This window comes from Hordeum vulgare, chromosome 5H (assembly GCF_904849725.1).
Source record: "Hordeum vulgare subsp. vulgare chromosome 5H, MorexV3_pseudomolecules_assembly, whole genome shotgun sequence".
Lineage (NCBI taxonomy): Eukaryota > Viridiplantae > Streptophyta > Magnoliopsida > Poales > Poaceae > Hordeum > Hordeum vulgare.
The window spans coordinates 509,043,468-509,063,420 of record NC_058522.1 but is presented as its reverse complement, the minus strand read 5'-3'; the positions used below and the strand labels follow the sequence as shown (position 1 = coordinate 509,063,420).

Sequence of the window (19,953 nt, the reverse complement as noted above, 5' to 3'; positions counted from 1 at the left end):
CAAGGTAATGACATTGTAAGTTTATTTGTTTCAATCATAGTTGGTTCCCTTCAAATAGTTGTAGTGAAACAATTTTGATTAGTTGAAGGGGAACACAATCTGATTGGAATAGTGTTCCATAATCTGGAAAATCGTATTAGAATCAACTAGTGTTTAATATGTTCCATTGGAATCATAGTTGGTTCGCTTCAAATAGTTGTAGTGAAACAATTTTGATTAGTTGAAGGGAACACAATCTGATTGGAATAGTGTTCCATAATTTGAAAAATCGTATTAGAATCAACTAGTGTTTAATATGTTCCATTGGAATCATAGTTGGTTCGCTTCAAATAGTTGTAGTGAAACAATTTTGATTAGTTGAAGGGAACACAATCTGATTGGAATAGTGTTCCACAACCTGAAAAATCTGATTGGTTCAATATGTTTCATTGAAATCATAGTTGTAGTGATACAATTTTATGCGGTGTTCTTTGATCCAAGGTTATGAAAATTGCATATAGCTAGTGATCTCTCTAGGTTCCATTGGATAGCAATATGATATGTCATAGTCATGAAAATTGCATATAGCTAGTGATCTCTCTAGGTTCCATTGGATAGCTATAGTGATCTCTCTAGGTTCCATTGGATAGCAATATGCAATATGTCTAGCTTATTGAATATTTGCAAAACCGTGAGAGATATATATATATATATATATATATATATATATATATATATATATATATATATATATATATATATATATATATATATATGTCATAGTTAATTTACGGTTTCTTGATCAATTCGTAGGATATGAAAATTGCATAGGATAGCAATATGTTCTATTTGAATCCTAAAGATAATTTTCTCTTTAGTTGTAGTGAAACTTGTTTCCTTATTGCAGCAGTATGTAACATTTGTTCCATTTTAATTTGTTTCTGTTGCAGTAGTGACAAGCATTGTCCAGAACTAATGGACTTCCTTCGCAGCGGCATAACTTTTGCTACCGTTGACATAACGAACGACAAGCTGAAGATGAGGTACAGCTTCGGTATTGAGATACCAACTGGTTGCCTCATTGATCTCCAAACGGTATTCTGGCTTCGACATGTCAGGACTTCGATGGCTCATATGGCAGTTGCCTTGATCGACGAGGAATATGGTAATATGAAGACCAATTTCCCAAAGTCTCAGCACAAACTTTGGGAGAAGGCCCCACTTGATCGTATCAACATGGAGTATGCAGCAAAAGATGCATACGTTTCATACGAGTTGTACCGCAAGATTCGAGTCGTCAACTATGGTCAGCGTCACCTCGAATAAGGTGGAAATTCTGATTCGAGTCGTCAACTATGGCCAGCGTCACCTCGAATATATATATCTATGATAGCTATTATTATGTACTGTTTAGACTAGTATCATGTACTGCTTGGACCAATTTATATATGTCTAGTTTCTGTTTGTGCCATTATAGTTTCCAAATTTGAATGGTTTAGCCCTTTCTAACTTCATTTGCTACTTTTGAATGGTTTAGCCCTTTCTAACTTCATGGTATCATGCATTTCGACCACATATATATACAAAAAGTCTTCAGTTCAAATAAGTTCAAAAAATGAAATCCCTTTTGTAACAGATCTGTTTTTGAATAAAACAGTCATTTAAAAATGAAAGACCATTAGTCCCACGTGGCGTGCAGCGGAACCACGTGGCGTGCAGCAGAACCACGTGGCGTGCCGCGGAACCACTTTTGTTGTGGGGGTCGCTTTTCCTTCTTCTCCTTGTGCTAGATATTTGTTATGCATTAGGGAAAGAAGGAATAGCGACCATCATCGACGGTCAAAAAATCAGGTGAGGGAGTGTCCACCATACATGAGAGAAGAAGAATGCCGACTGTTGTTGTGGGGGTTTCTTCTGCTTCTTCTCTTTGTGCTAGATATTTGTTATGCACTAGGGGAAGAAGGAGTAGCGACCATCATCGACGGTCGAAAAATCAAGTGAGGGAGTGTCCACCATACATGAGAGAAGAAGAATGTCGACTGTTATTGTGGGGGTCGTTTCTCCTTCTTCTCCTTGTGCTAGATATTGGTTATGCACTAGGGGAAGTAGGAGTAGCGACCATCATTGACGGTTGAAAAATCAGGTGAGCTAGTGTCCACCATATATGAGAGAAGAAGAATGTCCACCATATACCATAGGCGAGCTAGTGTCCACCATATATGAAATTGTTGAAATTTTTTGATGTGTCTTTGAATGGTGCATTTTGAACACACAAAAAGTATGGAGTTCAAATAAGTTCAAAAAAATGAAATCCCTTTGTAAGAGATGAGTTCTCGTTCGAAACGTTGATATTTCGAGAGAGATTGTCCGTTTTGTACACGAAGTGCATCAAGTTTTTGGCGTAGCCCTCTCAACTTTTTAACACATGCTATGTGGGTGAAATGATGATAGCATGCCAACTTTCAACATTTTCAGAGTTCATTTGTAGTGCTTTTCAATTTCAGGGTCAACTAGCTCAAAAAAAAAAGTAAATGCACGAAGAATACCAAATGAAGTCAGAAATTGTTGAAATTTTGTGATGTGCCTTTGAATGGTGCATTTTGAACACACAAAAAGTATGGAGTTCAAATAAGTTCAAAAAAAATGAAATCCCTTTGTAAGAGATGAGTTCTCGTTCGAAACGCTCATACTTCGAGAGAGATTGTCCGTTTTGTACACGAAGTGCATCAAGTTTTTGTCGTAGCCCTCTCAAATTTTTGACACATGCTATGTGGATGAAATGATGATAGCATGCCAACTTTCAACATTTTCAGAGTTCATTTGTAGTGCTTTTCAACTTCAGGGTCAACTAGCTCAAAAAAAAATAAGTAAATGCACAAAGAATACCAAATGAAGTCAGAAATTGTTGAAATTTTTTGATGTGCCTTTGAATGGTGCATTTTGAACACACAAAAAGTATGGAGTTCAAATAAGTTAAAAAAAATGAAATCCCTTTGTAAGAGATGAGTTCTCGTTCGAAACGCTGATACTTCGAGAGAGATTGTCCGTTTTGTACACGAAGTGCATCCAATTTTTGTCGTAGCCCTCTCAACTTTTTAACACATGCTATGTGGGTGAAATTATGATAGCATGCCAAATTTCAACATTTTCAGAGTTCATTTGTAGTGCTTTTCAATTTCAGGGTCAACTAGCTCAAAAAAAAAAGTAAATGCACGAAGAATACCAAATGAAGTCAGAAATTGTTGAAATTTTGTGATGTGCCTTTGAATGGTGCATTTTGAACACACAAAAAGTATGGAGTTCAAATAAGTTCAAAAAAATGAAATCCCTTTATAAGAGATGAGTTCTCGTTCGAAACGCTCATACTTCGAGAGAGATTGTCCGTTTTGTACACGAAGTGCATCCAGTTTTTGTTGTAGCCCTCTCAACTTTTTAACACATGCTATGTGGGTGAAATGATGATAGCATGCCAACTTTCAATATTTTCAGAGTTCATTTGTAGTGCTTTTCAATTTCAGGGTCAACTAGCTCAAAAAAAATAAGTAAATGCACGAAGAATACAAAATGAAGTCAGAAATTGTTGAAATTTTGTGATGTGCCTTAGAATGGTGCATTTTGAACATGCAAAAAGTATGGAGTTCAAATAAGTTAAAAAAATGAAATCCCTTTGTAAGAGATGAGTTCTCGTTCGAAACGCTGATACTTCGAGAGAGATTGTCCGTTTTGTACACGAAGTGCATCCAGTTTTTGTCGTAGCCCTCTCAACTTTTTAACACATGCTATGTGGGTGAAATTATGATAGCATGCCAACTGTCAACATTTTTAGAGTTCATTTGTAGTACTTTTCAATTTCAGGGTCAACTAGCTCAAAAAAAATAAGTAAATACACGAAGAATACCAAATGAAGTCAGAAATTGTTGAAATTTTGTGATGTGCCTTTGAATGGTGCATTTTGAACACACAAAAAGTATGGAGTTCAAATAAGTTCAAAAAAATGAAATCCCTTTGTAAGGGATGAGTTCTGGTTCGAAACGCTGATACTTCGAGAGAGATTGTCCGTTTTGTACACGAAGTGCATCAAGTTTTTGTCGTAGCCCTCTCAACTTTTTAACAGATGCTATGTGGGTGAAATGATGATAGCATGCCAACTTTCAACATTTTCAGAGTTCATTTGTAGTACTTTTTAATTTCAGGATCAACTAGCTCAAAAAAAAAGTAAATGCACGAAGAATACCAAATGAAGTGAGAAATTGTTGAAATTTTGTGATGTGACTTTGAATGGTGCATTTTGAACACACAAAAAGTATGGAGTTCAAATAAGTTCAAAAAGATGAAATCCCTTTGTAAGAGATGAGTTCTCGTTCGAAACGCTGATACTTCGAGAGAGATTGTCCGTTTTGTATACGAAGCGCATCCAGTGTTTGTCGTAGCCCTCTCAACTTTTTAACACATGCTATGTGGATGAAATGATGATAGCATGCCAAATTTCAATATTTTCAGAGTTCATTTGTAGTGCTTTTCAATTTTAGGGTCAAGTAGCTCAAAAAAAAGTTAATAGTTTGAATAGTCAAAATAATTACTTTTGAAAATAGAAAATAGTTTTGCATTATTTATTCAATTTCAAACACTTTTCATTATCATAGTTTTGTCAAATTCTCAAATATGCAAAAAGAATTTTAATAAACATAGTTTTTAATTGAAAATAACAAAATAGTTAATAGTTTGGATAGTCAAAATAATTACTTTTGAAAATAAAAAATAGTTTTGCATTATTTATTCAATTTCAAACACTTTTCATTATCATAGTTTTTTCAAATTCTCAAATATGCAAAAAGAATTTTTAATAAACATAGTTTTTAATTGAAAATAACAAAATAGATAATACTTCGGATAGTGAAAATTATTAATTATGAAAATAGAAAATAGTTTTGCATTATTTATTCAATTTCAAACACTTTTCATTATCATAGTTTTGTCAAATTCTCAAATATGCAAAAATAATTTTTAATAAACATAGTTTTTAATTGAAAATAACAAATAGATAATAGTTTGGATAGTCAAAATTATTAATTATGAAAATTGAAAAAAATTGAAACTACATGAGAATTTATAGAGAAAATTCAATCTAAATTCAAAGTGAACTCACTTTGAATTCAGGTTGAATTTTCTCCATAATTTCGAATATAGTTTCAATTTTCACTGAGTTTAGGCCCGTAAGCGTGCTTTAGAGAGGAGCTCGATGGAGAAGCTGCGACGGGGCCTATAAACAAGTGTTAGTCCCTCTCGCTGGGCGAGGTGGGACTAAACTTATCGTGCAGCCGAGGAGGGGCTTTAGTCCCGGTTGGAGCCACGCCCCGGGACTAAAGGCCCCTGCTTCCCGCCTTCTGGTCTGCCGAAAAAGGGCCTTTAGTCCCGGGTCGTGGCTCCACCCGGGACTAAAGGGGGTCTTTAGTCCCGGATCGAGCCCCGAACCGGGACTAAAGATCCACCTATATAAGCGGGAGTTAGAAAATTTCCAACCCAAATCGCATTTCCTTCTCTCCTTCTTCCTCGTTCTCCTGCCCGGCGCGGCACAGCGACGAACTCGACGACGCCGTCAGGCTGCTCGTCGTCCTGCTCGCCGTCACCTACCGTCCTCCTCGCCGTCGCCGCCGTCCTCCTCGCCGCGCGCCGCCGTCCTCCTCGCTGCGCGCCGTCGACACCTCCGGCCGGTAAGCCCCCCGCCCCCTCCTCCCCAACACTCCGGCCAGTAGAAGAAAAGAAGAAAAAGGAGAAGAAAAGAAGAAAAAGGAGAAGACAGGAAGAAAAAGGAGAAGAAAGGAAGAAAAAGGAGAAGAAAAGAAGAAAAAGGGAAGGAGAAGAAAAGAAGAAAAAGGAGCAGAAAAGAAGAAAAAGGAGAAGAAAAGAAGAAAAAGGGAAGAAAGGAAGAAAAAGGAGAAGAAAGAAAGAAAAATATTGTTTTTTGTCATTTAATTCCTATTGTTATTAGGTTTGTGCTAGATTATTAGGGTTAGTAATATTTAGAATTAGGAAAAAGGAAAATAAGAAGAGGAGGAGAAGAAAAGAAGAAAAAGGAGAATAAGAAGAGGAGGAGAGGAGAAGAAGAGGAAAAATAGAAGAAGAGGAGAAGTAGAAGAAGAGAAAAAATTAGAAGAGGAGGAGAGGAGAAGTAGAAGAAGAGAAGAGGAGAAGTAGTAGAAGAAGAGGAGAAGTAGAAGTAGAAGAAGAAGTAGAAGAAGAGGAGAAATAGAAGAAGAGGAAAAATTAGTTTAGGGTTACAAGAAAAAGAAATATTTTTTTTTGTCATTTAATTTTGCTATTGCATAGTGTATATGCTTAAGTGTTAATAGTGTTTCTTAGATTATTGCTTACTTTTGCTATTGTATATGCTTAAGTGTTAATAGTTTAATTTTGCTATTGTATATGCTTAAGTGTTAATAGTTTATTTTTAGCAATAAAATTAATAGAACTAGTTTATTTTTTTAGTTCATTTTACGATGCCTATCCCGCATCCTCGTCGTCGACTCGGCGGAGGACACCTGCTTGATCAGAGGGGCCCTGTCCGGGACTGGGCTCCGCCCGGCTGGTATTGGGAGGTGCTACCTTCCGGGGGGCATAGGTTGGTGAGGAGCCAGCTCGTCGATGACCCGATCCTTGTTTGGTGGCGGTCGCGTGGACCAGTGAGGGTGCCGAGGCTTCCGGACACCGAAGAATGCTGCTGACACATTCAAGAAGCAATGCGGAGTTCTCGTTAGGGATCACGTCCCGATCAGCGTTCCGGAGTGGAACAAGCACAAAGGGGCAGCCGATAGTGACTATGTCGCCGAAAGGTACAAAGATAATCTTTGGAATGATCTCATGTCACATTTCAACCTGCTAGAATGTGAGAATGAAGACGCCGCAGAAAAACTGAGGGCCAAAGTCAAGCAGTGGACTCTAAAGAAGATGGCCGAACTGTTCCGTAGCTGGAAGAAGAAGCTATGGAAAAACTATCTGAAGACAAAGAAAGTGCCAGTATTCGAGGGGTATCTAGCCAAGCAGGAGAATCACTAGAAGGCATTTCAAGAGTACAAGGAGTTAGAAGATGCCAAGCATTATCAGAAAAAGAACAAGATAAATGCCGACAAGAAGAAATATCACCACAAGCTGGGGCCAGGGGGCTATGAGACTGCCATCCCAAAGTGGGATAAGAAAGAGCAAGATCTGCTAGATAAAGGCATCGTACCTGAACCACTCTGTGATGAGTGGGAATTGAGAGCAAGAAATTGGTTCCTTGCGCATGGTGGTTCGTACGACGAAGAAACAGGGGACCTCATCTGAAGTAACGGTCTTAGGATACCCAGGGAGAATTGGAAAAGGATAGTGAAAGAAATTAAGGAGGGAGAAAGAAAGTTCACTGCAGATAGAGAGAAAGATTTGCTCACACTGGTCCTCGGCAATGACGAACATGGAGGACGAACGCGAGGCTTCGGTCCTTCTTACCCGTGGTGGCTTGGGTTTGCCACAGACCAAGACACTTACAGAAGCCGAGAGAGAGCAAAGAAGCGGCAGCAGGATGAGGAGAATTTCAAGTTCAACCAGTTGCTTGCCACGATTAACGAGCAACAGAAGTAGATTGATGAGCTTAGAGGAGTAGCGCACCAGGAAGATCCTGCACTTGATATTACCGGCGCCCCATCTAAGCGGAAAAGCAGCGTGGCTGAATCTGAGGCCCCGCCCGACGATGCACGAAGAATGATAGAGGGCGGTCCTGGCTACCCCGTGGATGGAATAAAGGAGTCAACATCATGTGAACTCCATCAGAAATTCAAGAACATATCCATGAAGGTGGACGTCGGACAAGCTTTACCTTCTGGCCCTGATGCACGCTGGCATGGCCGTGAGATTCCAGCTGGCTTTGCTAAAGTCGGGGTGGATGAAATCATGGCGGGGTTTCATGATATGGAGCTCGACATAGCTGGACCCAAAGATGAGAGGACACTCGGAGAAGTACTGGGTGGAGTCATCCTATGGGACAAGAACTACATCAAGCTTCTAGGCTCGGCCCCAAGGATAACACTGCCTCCGAGTCGTCGCAGGTCACCTACACCTTCATTACCTCCAAGCCCTCCACATGACGTCGGCCAGCACAACACGAGTCCATCTCGATCACCGCCGCCGGACTTGGGTCGTCCGTCTCCGCTGTCGCCCGCACAGGATACTAAGCGGAAGCGTGCCACCAAGAACGCTCCGCCGACGATTTCTAAGCGACGGAGCCCCCCAAAGCGCAAACGGTCGCCCCTCCCAAAGGTACCTCATGCTAATCTTCCTATCAGACCTTATGATCGTACACCCGAGGAAAACGCCAGGATAGCAAAGGAACATCATGATGCGCAGATGAAAAAGAAGGAACCCGAGCCCCACCCGGAATACACCGAGAAGCAAATAGCATTTGCAAAATACTTCACGACCCTTCCATCACAGTATGACTTACACCATAAGCCTGATGACTATACACGCACATTACAGAAGGAAGTGAAAAAGAGCAGATCACGTGCAAGTGCAAGTGGGAGCAAATCAAGTTCAACTACAAGCAAGAAAAAATCAGACGTTCCTCAGCTTGGACAAGAGGCCAAACAGTCGATCCCACCCCTCAAGGTGTTAACCGAGAATGTTCCCCCTCCGGTGCAGAGGCAAGGTTTTGAATTAGCAAAGAAGTGGGCGTCTGAATGGGGTGTATCGGTTGAAGATGTTCTGGCTTCCCAAGACGACAGGTTACCCAAGGCTGTGGTAGCCCCTAAGCCACAATTTGTCATGGGAGAGCCTTTGGTCAGCAAAGATGATCTCCCAACAAATATGCGTTACTTGCATACATGGTACTTAAGTGAATCAAAGAATGAGAGAACGGTGATCGTGGTGAGTGTCCCACGGGAGTACTACGGCCGCCTCGAAGAAATCCATATCGACTTTGATGAACTCTTCCAGATGTATAATGGCGACGCCCTCGACAAATCGCTTATGAGTTGCTATTGTCTGTAAGTTTTTCAATTCGTTGTCTACATATAACTTGTTTATTTATTTCAATTCATTGTCTATATATAACTTGTACTTTATTATGCAGAATGAAGATTCTGGATTTTAAAAGTAAGAACATCCTAAATATTGGGTTTATTGACCCAGATAAAATACATATAGCGACGCTAACTGATAAACCCAAGGAGACGGAGGAAAACCTTCTAAGGTTTCTAACAGATCAAAATTTCTGTGACCACATACTATTTCCATACAACTTCAGGTGAGGGTCTTTACTCTGTTGTGTCCATTCACTTATAAGTGTAATTGATAAGTTACTGACACACACAGACACACACACACACACACACATATATATATACATGTGCAGCTTCCATTGGATTCTGTTGGACATTCAAATTGATAAGGGAAGAGTTGATGCCTTCGACCCATTATCGAGACCCTTGGAACAGTTCCAAAGCCTACATGACATGCTCCAAGGGTAATTTCAATCATTCTTGCGCTCTATCGGTCTCTTTCGATGATTTTATGATATATCAATTAATGAAAAACTTAGCAAATCATTATCCTTGTCGGGCAGGGTTTGGAAGCGGTTCAAGTGCGTGACTCCCGGTATCGAGCCTGAGAAGCTGACCTTTAGAGTGGCTCAGGTAAGCAGTAGTATGATATACTTCTATTTTCAATACATTTATGATGCTAGATTATTATTTTGATTATATATATTCTATTCTCGTAAAGTGCGACCAACAGCCACGGGGACGCATCTATGCAGATACTATGTTTGTGAGACCATTCGCACGTTTACCTCTGAGCACAAGGATCACATATTCGACGTAAGCAATGAACATTCACACCTCTATTTTTACCCGTCATTCTTTGTTATCATGATTGATATTCATATTCATCTCCTCTTCTTATATAGTACACGGCCATGAGGACGAAGGTCCTACCAGAGCAACGCACGATTGCTGTTGCAGAGGAGCTTGCGACCTTTCTGAGGACGGAAGCTATAGATGACAAAGGACAATTTAGTGTAGCTAGGGGCCATTACTGATGTTCGTCCATGTAATCGAATGGACGGGCTCTAGTCCCGATAATTCAGATCTCCATATAATTGTATATATATGCTCGCTTGTAAGATAAGTTAATCTTATATATATATATATATATATATATATGCATAATTATTTCTATTTAAATTATATGAAAACTAATTCCCGAACACCAAACGAGGCATCACGTTAATCTCCCGAACACCTAAACCCTAAAACCCTAAAACCCAAGAATAATTTCATTCAAAAAAAACCCAAAAATAAGCAAAATCTGAAACTCTTTAGTCCCGGTCCGTGTAACGAACCGGGACTAAAGGGCCTGCCCCTGGGGCGCTACGAGGCGTCCAAGTGGAGCACCTTTAGTCCCGGCTTGTAACAGGGCTGGGACTAAAGGTTAGGCCTTTAGTCCCGCCCCTTTAGTCCCGGTTGGTGAACCGGGACTAAAACCCCTTACGGGCCGGGGCTAAAGGCCCCGTCCCCACTAGTGAGAGGAGAAGAGAGAGGAGAAGAAAAGGAAGAAGAAGAGGAGGAGAAGAAGGATTTTTTTTAGAATTTTGTTGTCATTTAATTGCTATTGTTATTAGGTAGTGCTAGATTATTAGGGTTAGTAATATTTAGAATTAAGTTAGGGTTAGAAGAAGAAGAAAGATGAACAAAAAGAAGAAAATAAGAATAGGAAAAAGGAAAATAAGAAGAGGAGGAAGAGAAAAGAAGAAGACGAAGGAGAATAAGAAGAGGAGGAGAGGAGAAGAAGAGGAAAAATAGAAGAAGAGGAGAAGTAGAAGAAAAAGGGGAGAAGAAGAAGAAGAAGAAGAAAAAGAAGAAGAGTAGAAAAGGGAGAAGAAGAGGAGGAGAAGAAGAGAAAGAGAAGAAGAAGAAAATAAGAATAGGAAAAAGGAAAATAATAAGAGGAGGAGGGGAGAAGACGAAGAAGAAGGATAATAAGAAGAGGAGGAGAGGAGAAGAAGAGGAAAAATAGAAGAAGAGGAGAAGTAGAAGAATAGGAGAAGTAGAATAAAAAGAGGAGAAGAAGAAGCAGAGAAGAAACGAAGAAGAAGAAGAAGAAGAAGAAGAAGAAGAAGAAGAAGAAGAAGAAGAAGAAGAAGAAGATTAAGAGGAAGAAGAAGAGGAGGAGAAGAAGAAATAGGTTAGCTAGTGTGCTATGTTAAATCTGTTTTATTTTTTATTTTTTGTCATTTGATTGCTATTGTATTAATTTTTCTTGCTAAGTTTGTGTTAATTCATCACATATTATTTTGTGTTAATTAAGTACTCCGTTCAGTAATGTTGGTCGTTTCTACCATGGTCACGCAAATTAAAAATGTCCTCAGTTTTGCCGGAATGTCTGGGTGGACTATGTTTTGCCGAAATGTTGATTCATTTCTGTTCGAGCAAATTTCATTCGCTCCATATGCACACTTTTCAGCAAAGGCCATGCCGAAAATTTCCGTAAATTTCGGCATGACTTGTGCTAGAAACTAGGACATATTGAGTGCCCGAGAATTACCGAAAAAGGGAATGAATGAGCAGTTGCAAGAGCTTTCAAACTAGGGCAACCGAAATAGGTCCGAGTTGGCTCATTGGTGACAAGACAATTGAATCGTTGGGTTGTGATCAACATCTTCATGAGCGTGCATTAGAATGTGATGGTTGCATCAAGCGGAACTTGAAACTTCTCTAAGAAGTCACGCCTTGCCCCGCAAGGGATGACATGAGTAAAATTGAAAAATAAACTAGTTAGACAATTTCGGCCACAATCGTACTATATGTAACTCAATCAAAACATGTTGAACTAAATCATACATATACCGTCTTAGTGATGAAGTCTTTCGAAAGATCGATGAAGAACTTCTTATCCTTCGGACATCTCAAAGCACCACAATTCTTACAGGGGCATATCCATTTAATACTGTCAATATCGTCGATCAAAGTAAGCATAGATCATTAAACTAAATAACTAACACATCAAAATAGAACATATACTAATAATTAAACAATTCTACAAATGGTGAAGGTTCAAACACATAATAACATGCATAAAGTTAAACAGTCATTCATATACGAAATTGCTAGCTATATAGTGCTACGTCCATCATCTAGCAAGCTACAGGGGAGAGGGGCCAGCCTCGTGGTCGTCCCTACAATGATGCTGTTGCGGCTGCACCTCCTCCTCCTCCTCGTGTGCCCCGAGGTTATCCCAATCTACTACATCCTCCTCCGTGCTATTCCTCGCAGCATAGTGAAGGATCATCATATTGTTGTTTTTCAAGATTTTATCGTCCCTCGCAAGCTCCATCACTAATGGGTCAAACAACTGTTGCTCGGCCTAGAGGTTCTCCTTTTCCTTAATCCTAGTGCACATCCTTATGTTCTTCGGTGCGAGGAACCGCGCGTACTCACGACAATAAAGGAAGTTGATAATTGTTTTTTCTTATGATACTCAACCTCCTTTGCATCGTAGGCGCGCGCCGCTAATTTTTAGGTGTCCGAGTGTCCAAGCTAGTGTACGACATTGTCAGTGGGGGAGCTAGCCTAGGATGGCTGAGGGGCCAATGAGAAAATATGAGCTCTTGAGGGGACAAAAGTCTGCAATTTTTTCAATCTATGCTGCTACAGAAAAAAAATCTTCTTAAAAAATCCCAAGGCTGGGTGGGGGCAGTGACCCCTGCAGCTATACACATAGCTCGGCCACTGAATATTGTCCTTCATGATAGTTGCATAGTACTTAGTTCCTTATTGTCGCACGTCACGAAACTTTGGAGTCATGTGACTGTACATGCAACACACATATATATACAATCTAGACAATGTAACTAGAAAATATATGTATATATAAAATAAAAACTTCTACATTAACTACACTAAAATCTTCAAGTATAATTACACGACAAATCCGTAGAACTATACTACAATCTGAAACTACAAACTACAATTACATACTCTAAAAATCTGCACTATACAACTACATTACAATTTGAAACTACAATTATCCTAAAAAACTACACTAAAATCTGAAACTACAATTAATTTAAAAAAATTACACGGCACAAATACACTATAATATGAAACTATGATTATCCTAAAAAACTACACTAAAATCTGAAACTACAATTAATTCAATAAAATTACACGACACAAGTACACTATAATATGAAACTATGATTACACTAAAAACTACACTGCATAACTATACTAAAATCTAAAACTTCAATTATCCTAAAAAAACTATACTACACAACTACACTATAATCTAAAACTACAATTACACTACAAATCTGCACTACACAACTACATTAAAATCTAAGACTACAATTACCCTAAAAATTTGCATTACGCAATTATACACTAATATCTGCAGTGCACAACTACACTAAAATTTAACACTACATTCTTACACTAAGTACATAACTACACAAAATTAGACAGTACAATTACTCACCAGCGATGAAGACGACGGGGCAGGCGGGTCCATGACGGCGATGGTGGAGAAGACGACGACGGAGACCACGGCGAGGGGACGACGATGGAGATGACGGCGACGGTGAAGGCAAGAGGCTGGCAGGTCCTTGACGAAGTGGTGGTGGGGGCGCGAAGACGGCGACAACGGCGGTGGAGGTGGAGACGGAGACGACATCAGTGTGAAGTCGGAGATGGCTACGGCGGCCATGGCCTTGGTCGTTGCCGGCGGCGGCGGAGTCGGATGATTGAGGATTGATTTGGGGGTGTTTGGGTGGGAAATAGATCGGATATATATACAAAATTTTAATAAAAAGTTTTAAAAATAATACATATAGATGAGAACAACATAGATTTCATTAATTAATCTGGTGTCCTTACATACATACATTACATAATAATAATCAATAATAATAATTATAATTAACTACTAAATCTAGACTAACAATTGAAAGTGAACGTAAAAAAAGGGCCAGCGTGCCGAACGGGCCGGCTTGCCTGGGCGTGCCGCGTGCCGGCCCAGCTAGCCCCCATGCAGTGCCTGGACCATCACCCCGAGCACGTGAGCCGGCATGACATTTCTTATTTGGTGCCACATGCGCGAGTTAATGTGCACTTTTGTTACGCATGTGGTGTTCGAACTGGCCGGCTCATCTAGGCGCTTGTGACGTTTTTTTAATTGTATGAACTTATTAAAATATTGATGAACTTTTTTTAAAATTTCAACAAATAACTTTTAATATTGATCAACTCTTTTGGATATTGATGAACTTTTTTGAAACTTGATGGACATATTTTTGAAAATGAATGAACTTTTTAAAGATTTATGAACATTTTTTTCAGTTCAATGAACGTTTTTATAAAATACATGAACTTTTTTTGAATTGTTATGTACTTGTTTCAAATTCGTGTAACTTTTTAAAAGTTTAATCAACTTTTTTTCATTTTCAATAATTCATTTCAAAATCGATGAATCTTTTTACAGATACGATTTTTTTTCAAAGGGATGAACTTTTTTTCTTTAAATCTGTAAATCTTTTTGATTATATATATATATTTATGTAATAAAAATCAAAAAAGAAAAAAATAGTCATCACTCTAGTGGACCGGCCCATGCTAACAACGCTGTCTGCACCGCTGGATAGGAGCTTCCGGTCGGCACATCACCACTCGATTAGTAGTCGTCCCAAGTCTGTTTGCCGTTTGCGTTTGGTCAGGTATGGCTAGCGGCGGAGATCCACCCATGCCAAGGTCATCCTCATGCGATGCAGGGCAGGCTACAACCACCCAATCAACAAACACACCCATACTGGTATCTGTATGACGCACGACCAGGGAATTTCACTGTGCCACCACACCACTCTCTCCGCTCAATCAAAAAGTGAGTCAACGGTGGCATTGTAGAGCGGATCGAGCTTTGGAACCACGTCCATGGAGTCTGCGGCGGCGAGCGCCTTCCTGAGGAGCGTGATGGGGAAGCTCTTCCAGGTGCTGGAGAAGGAGTACAACAAGCAGAAGGGCCTCCGGCAGGACACCCTCTCCATCCAGCAGGACGTCCGGATGATCGCCGCCGCCATGGACGACCGACTCCACGCCCTGGGCCGGGGCGAGCAGCGCACCGCCGTCGCCAGGATCTACAGCGAGGAGATGCTCGGCCTGGCGCACGACGCGCAGGACTGCATCGACCGCATCGTGCATCGCCTCACCTGCAGGCCGCGCCCGAGCGGCGGCGGGAAAGGAGCGGCGCTGGTCCGCCGGGTCGCGCACGAGCTCAAGAAGGTCCAGAGCCGCTCGGGATTCGCCGACGAGATCCACAAGCTCAAGGCCCGCCTCAAGCAGGCGCACGACCGCGTCGTCGGCATCTCCATCGCCGCCCCCGCCGCCGCCAGCTGCCGCCACGAGTTCCCGGCGGTAGCGCCGTCGTGCCGCGTCGCGCGCAAACCGGTCGGCATCGGGAGGCCGGTGGAGGATCTCCTCTCGATGCTGGACGAGGTGGAGGGCGAGCCGGAGCAGCTGAGGGTGATCTCCGTGGTGGGGTTCGGCGGCCTGGGGAAGACCACGCTCGCCAGGGAGGTGTACAAGGCCCCTCTCGCCGTGGAGAAATTCCACTGCCGTGCTTGGGTTTCCGCCGGCCGGTGGTCGCCGGAGGTCACCGGCAACGGGGTCAGTGAGATCCTGCGCGACGTACTCCAGCAAGTTCGCCCCAAAGACGCCATGGATGTTGTTGTTGCTGATGATAGCCAACGTATTGAAGCCTTGCTCAAGGAATACCTCACGGATAAGAGGTGTGCACCTTTCCTACTCTTTACTTCGGCTCCCAAATAATCTACTCCGTAGATCGAAATCTGAATTTGGGGATCTGGTGAAATTATGGGGATCTTCACTATCGAATTTCATAGGCTGCTCCCAAATGATTTAGATTGTTTTTAGTAAAATCAGAATTTGGGTGATCTAATATCTCTGCAATTTCTTCTGAATTTCTATATTGCATATGCACTACTCATCTTCTAACCTCTGTTTTTCATCTCCCAATTTGATTGCTAGGTATTTAATTGTCATAGATGACATTGGGATGGAGCAGTGGAGCACTATAAATTCCATCTTCGAAGACAACGGTAAAAGCAGCAGAGTCCTACTCACCACGACAATTCAGTCCACGGCTAAAAGATGCAGCCATGGCAATGGTTATGTGTACCAAATGAACACACTTGGTGAAGAGGACTCCAAGAAAATAGCTCTTCAGGAGGTACGGTCACCTGAGCTGGAGCGGGGGTCGATGACGCTGCTGCAGAAATGTGGTGGTCTTCCACTTGCTCTCGTCAGTGTCTCTGATTTCCTGAAATGCTCAGACGAGCCTACAGGGGAGCAATGTGCAGACCTATGCCGCAACCTGGGTTCTCATCTGAGGGAGAAGCATGGCGATGCTAATTTCACGGAACTAAGAAAGGTGCTTATGCATAACTATGACAGTTTGTCTGTGTATGCTATGACCTGCTTGCTATATCTTGGTGTATTCCCAAACAACCGTCCCCTCAAGAGGAAAGTTGTTATCAGGAGGTGGTTAGCTGAAGGATATGCACGGAGTGATTCTCTTCGCAGCGAGGAGGACATTGCGGATGAGACTTTCAAGGCGCTTCTCGACCGGAATATCATACAGTCCATCGATACAAGGAATAATGCACAGGTCAAGACGTGCATGACTCATGGCATCATGCACGAGTTCGTGCTGCACAAGTCCATGTCACAGGGGTTCATCGCGACATCATCTCGTGATCATCCAAGACCCCATGCCTATGTTAATAATGCCTGCCACCTTTCTATCCATGGTGGCAATGTGACAGGTCGTGAGGCCTCCGACGAGGATTTGTCTCGTGTTCGATCTCTGACAGTCTTTGGAAAAGCAGGTGATGCTATTTCTTATGTTCGTAAGTGCAAATTGCTACGAGTCTTGGATCTGGAAGAATGCAATGATCTGGAAGATAGTCACCTGAAGCACATAGGCAAGCTATGGCATCTGAAATATCTAAGTGTTGGAGGAACGATTGCAAAGCTTCCGAGCAGCATCGATGGACTGCATTGCTTAGAGACCCTGGATTTAAGGAGAACAAAGATAAAGACAGTGCCCATTGAGGCCATTATGCTGTACCACTTAGCCCATCTGTTCGGAAAGTTTACAGTTGACAAAGATGATCTAAACAATGCAAACAAGATGAGCAAAGCAATGAAGTTCTTGTCTGGAAACAAGAGCAACCTGAAGACTTTAGCTGGATTTGTCACGAACGAGAGGCGGGGGTTTCTTGAACTGATGGTTCACATGAGAAATCTGAGAAAGGTCAAGATATGGTGTGGGCCAGTTGCAAATGGAAGTAACTACACCACTGATCTTTCTGTGGCCATTCAGGAATTCACCAAAGTCCCCATGGACAGTGTGGGCGCCCGCTCTCTATCACTTGATTCAGAAGACTATTCAGAAGACCTGCTGAGTTCGCTTGACTTTGAGCCATGCCCTGAAGATTCCAAATATGATGTAAGGTCATTGAAGCTACGTGGCAAGCTACTCCAGTTACCCCCATTTGTTCCCTTGCTGTCAGGTCTCACTGAACTGTGTATTTCATCAGCTACTCTGACACGGGGTCTTCTATCGTCTCTGATCAATTTGAGAAACTTGCTTTACCTCAAGTTGATCGCAAATGAGCTTGAGAAATTTGAAATGAAATCAGGGGCATTCCCAAGCCTGCGGCGTCTGTGCTTTGCTGTGCAAAGTTTTGCTTCATCTCTGGCAGCAATCGAACATGGAGCTCTGCCAAACCTCGTCTCGCTCCAGCTGCTTTGCCCAGGTCTAGTTGGTCTTTCAGGCATCCAAATCAGACACCTCAAACATCTCAAGGAGGTTACGGTTGACTCTGGAGTTCCTGACCAAACAAGAAAAGACTGGGAGCAAGCAACAAAGAACCACCCAAATAGGCCGAGACTCATGTTGCACAAAAGTGGTGTTCGAGTGCAAAGCGAGGGACAGGGGCATGAAGAAGCTTCTGCCGTGAGGGAAAAGCGGAAAATATGTGTTGTCCAACCAAGTTTAGATGACGGTCTGGATTCTAGTCTCAAGAAGATGAAACTTTCATCAGAGTCTTCTTCGCGGCTTCAAGTGATCGTCCAATCAACTTCCTCATCTGGTCACTGAGGCAGAGGAAAATGCTACTTCAGTGAAGCCAACTGCTACGGTTATGATTCTGCTTGGACACACAAATCAGAGAAAGAATAGAGGATGTGCTGCCGTAGTATTGTGTGGTTTTATATTGTTACGAAGTTCACCATGTTGCAAATTGCAAGATAATCTTTGTTTCCATGTTCAATCCACCACTTGCAACTGTTATTCACATCATGCAAGAAACAGAGCAGGGCTAAAGCTACACTGGCTGTTCTTCAGAAACTAACAAGCAGCTACTTGGAGTTTAAGCCCTACACCTACCACACTGTCTTCAAAGCTGCACATCCTCGCGACAGAGCTCATTAATGCCTTCATGGTTTTCGTGGACGCATCTCTCTGGAGGAAGCACATGGCGTATTCCATGACAGTGACATCGCAGGTCAGCATGATCCTCCCGTCATCACCGCCTGCAAAGCCGAACTCCTCCTGGGACATCGTCAGAAGCTCGCTGAAGATCGATGTGCCGAAGGTATGCCAGTGTCACCTCAAACCGTGCCCTGTCGACGGTGTACACCACACAGTGGCCCTTCATCGCCACCGACGGCTATGCGGCGCTACACTCGTCATTGGCTGCTGTCGTGGTCCAGGTGAGCCTCTTCCGCCCGATGACCGCTATTTTCTGCCACTTCGTTGCCATATGAGAAAGTCTCTTGGCACTAACCATGTTGTGTTTATCTCCTCCTTTCTTGGCTAGGTGTAGTGATGCCGCTTTAGCTTGTGCTTTCTGGATAAACTGATGAGGTGATTTGTGGTGCTAAGCTGATGAATTTATAGAGATGCGGGAGAAGGAAGAGAAGGGAACGCTGCAGTTTAGGTGCAGCTATCATGACAGGTTGGCAAGGGACATGGCCGTGAGCACAGAACATGCAATGCTATAAGTGCAATGGCAGGCAGTGTGGTCTTGGTTAGATTTCTCTGGGGCCATCTGTTTGCCACTTGTTGGGGACTATGTTAGCAGGTCTCTTGGGTATGCTTGGAGACATCACAGTATATGCTGCCACCCACACCTGTTTTTAGTGGCAAAGATAAGAGGCAAGCGCGAAATAGGTCCGATTCTATTTGTGAGGTACACACTAATAATTATGAGTGCTTGATGATTGCATCCAATTGAAATGAAACTTGTAGAGTGGCCCCTGAGATGGAGATATCCAGTCTGACAGTTGTTCATGCCGGTCATGACAGATTATTGCTGAAGAACCAGATAAGATGTCAGTAGTGGCCCATAACCTAACTACAAGATTACAAATAGCTGATGACTATCATCAAGTGCTAGACCACATTTCTCAGTCGAAACTTGAGATAACAGATCTTTTTTATAAAGAAAATGATGTAGAAGCATAGGTGCAGAACTGCTGTTGTCATGTGAACTTCTGTGATTTATTAAAAGAAAGTAAAAAAAAACACGAGAGAAAAGAAGAATTTTGACTAACAAGATTGATGATAATTTGTGCGATATTCTAATCATTCTTGCTTCCATGTCATTTCGGGCTAATTATTACTCCAGTATTTTTTATTTTTTTTCTAGGGAAAGTTTGGTACATTGTTCCCTTCAAATCTTTGATACACGTTCTTTTTATAATGGAAGATTAACTCCTGGGATCTGCTTACGAAGATCTTTGACGTGGACTATGCAACTGAGGCGAGGCTTAGGGAGCGTTCGGCCTCGCTCCACTCCTCAACTCGAGCGTTCGGCCTCGCTCCGCTCCTCAACTCCGGGCTGGAGCGGAGTGGCATGCAGTGTTAATC

General features: G+C 42.0%; 1 protein-coding gene across 2 annotated transcripts; it reads left to right on the top strand.

Moving 5' to 3' along the window:
• The first annotated feature begins 14,706 nt into the window (after window positions 1-14,706).
• On the top strand, window positions 14,707-19,344 carry LOC123451796 (disease resistance protein RGA4-like). Of its 2 annotated transcripts, none has more exons than XM_045128337.1 (3): window positions 14,707-15,784; window positions 16,044-18,794; window positions 18,908-19,344. In XM_045128337.1, the coding sequence occupies exons 1-2, from the start codon at window positions 14,931-14,933 to the stop codon at window positions 18,178-18,180; spliced, it is 2,991 nt and encodes a 996-aa protein (XP_044984272.1). In that variant the 5' UTR covers window positions 14,707-14,930; the 3' UTR covers window positions 18,181-18,794; window positions 18,908-19,344. The 2 variants fall into 2 exon arrangements, with proteins under 2 accessions (XP_044984272.1, XP_044984271.1); XM_045128336.1 differs by having other exon boundaries at window positions 18,902-19,344.
• The last annotated feature ends 609 nt before the right edge of the window (window positions 19,345-19,953 follow it).

Excerpts from the sequence above, each read along its gene's own strand:
- LOC123451796 (XM_045128337.1), top strand. The coding sequence starts at position 14,931 with ATGGAGTCTGCGGCGGCGAGCGCCTTCCTGAGGAGCGTGATGGGGAAG. Across the intron at positions 15,785-16,043 it reads GAATACCTCACGGATAAGAG|GTATTTAATTGTCATAGATG; the intron begins GTGTGCACCTTT and ends TTTGATTGCTAG.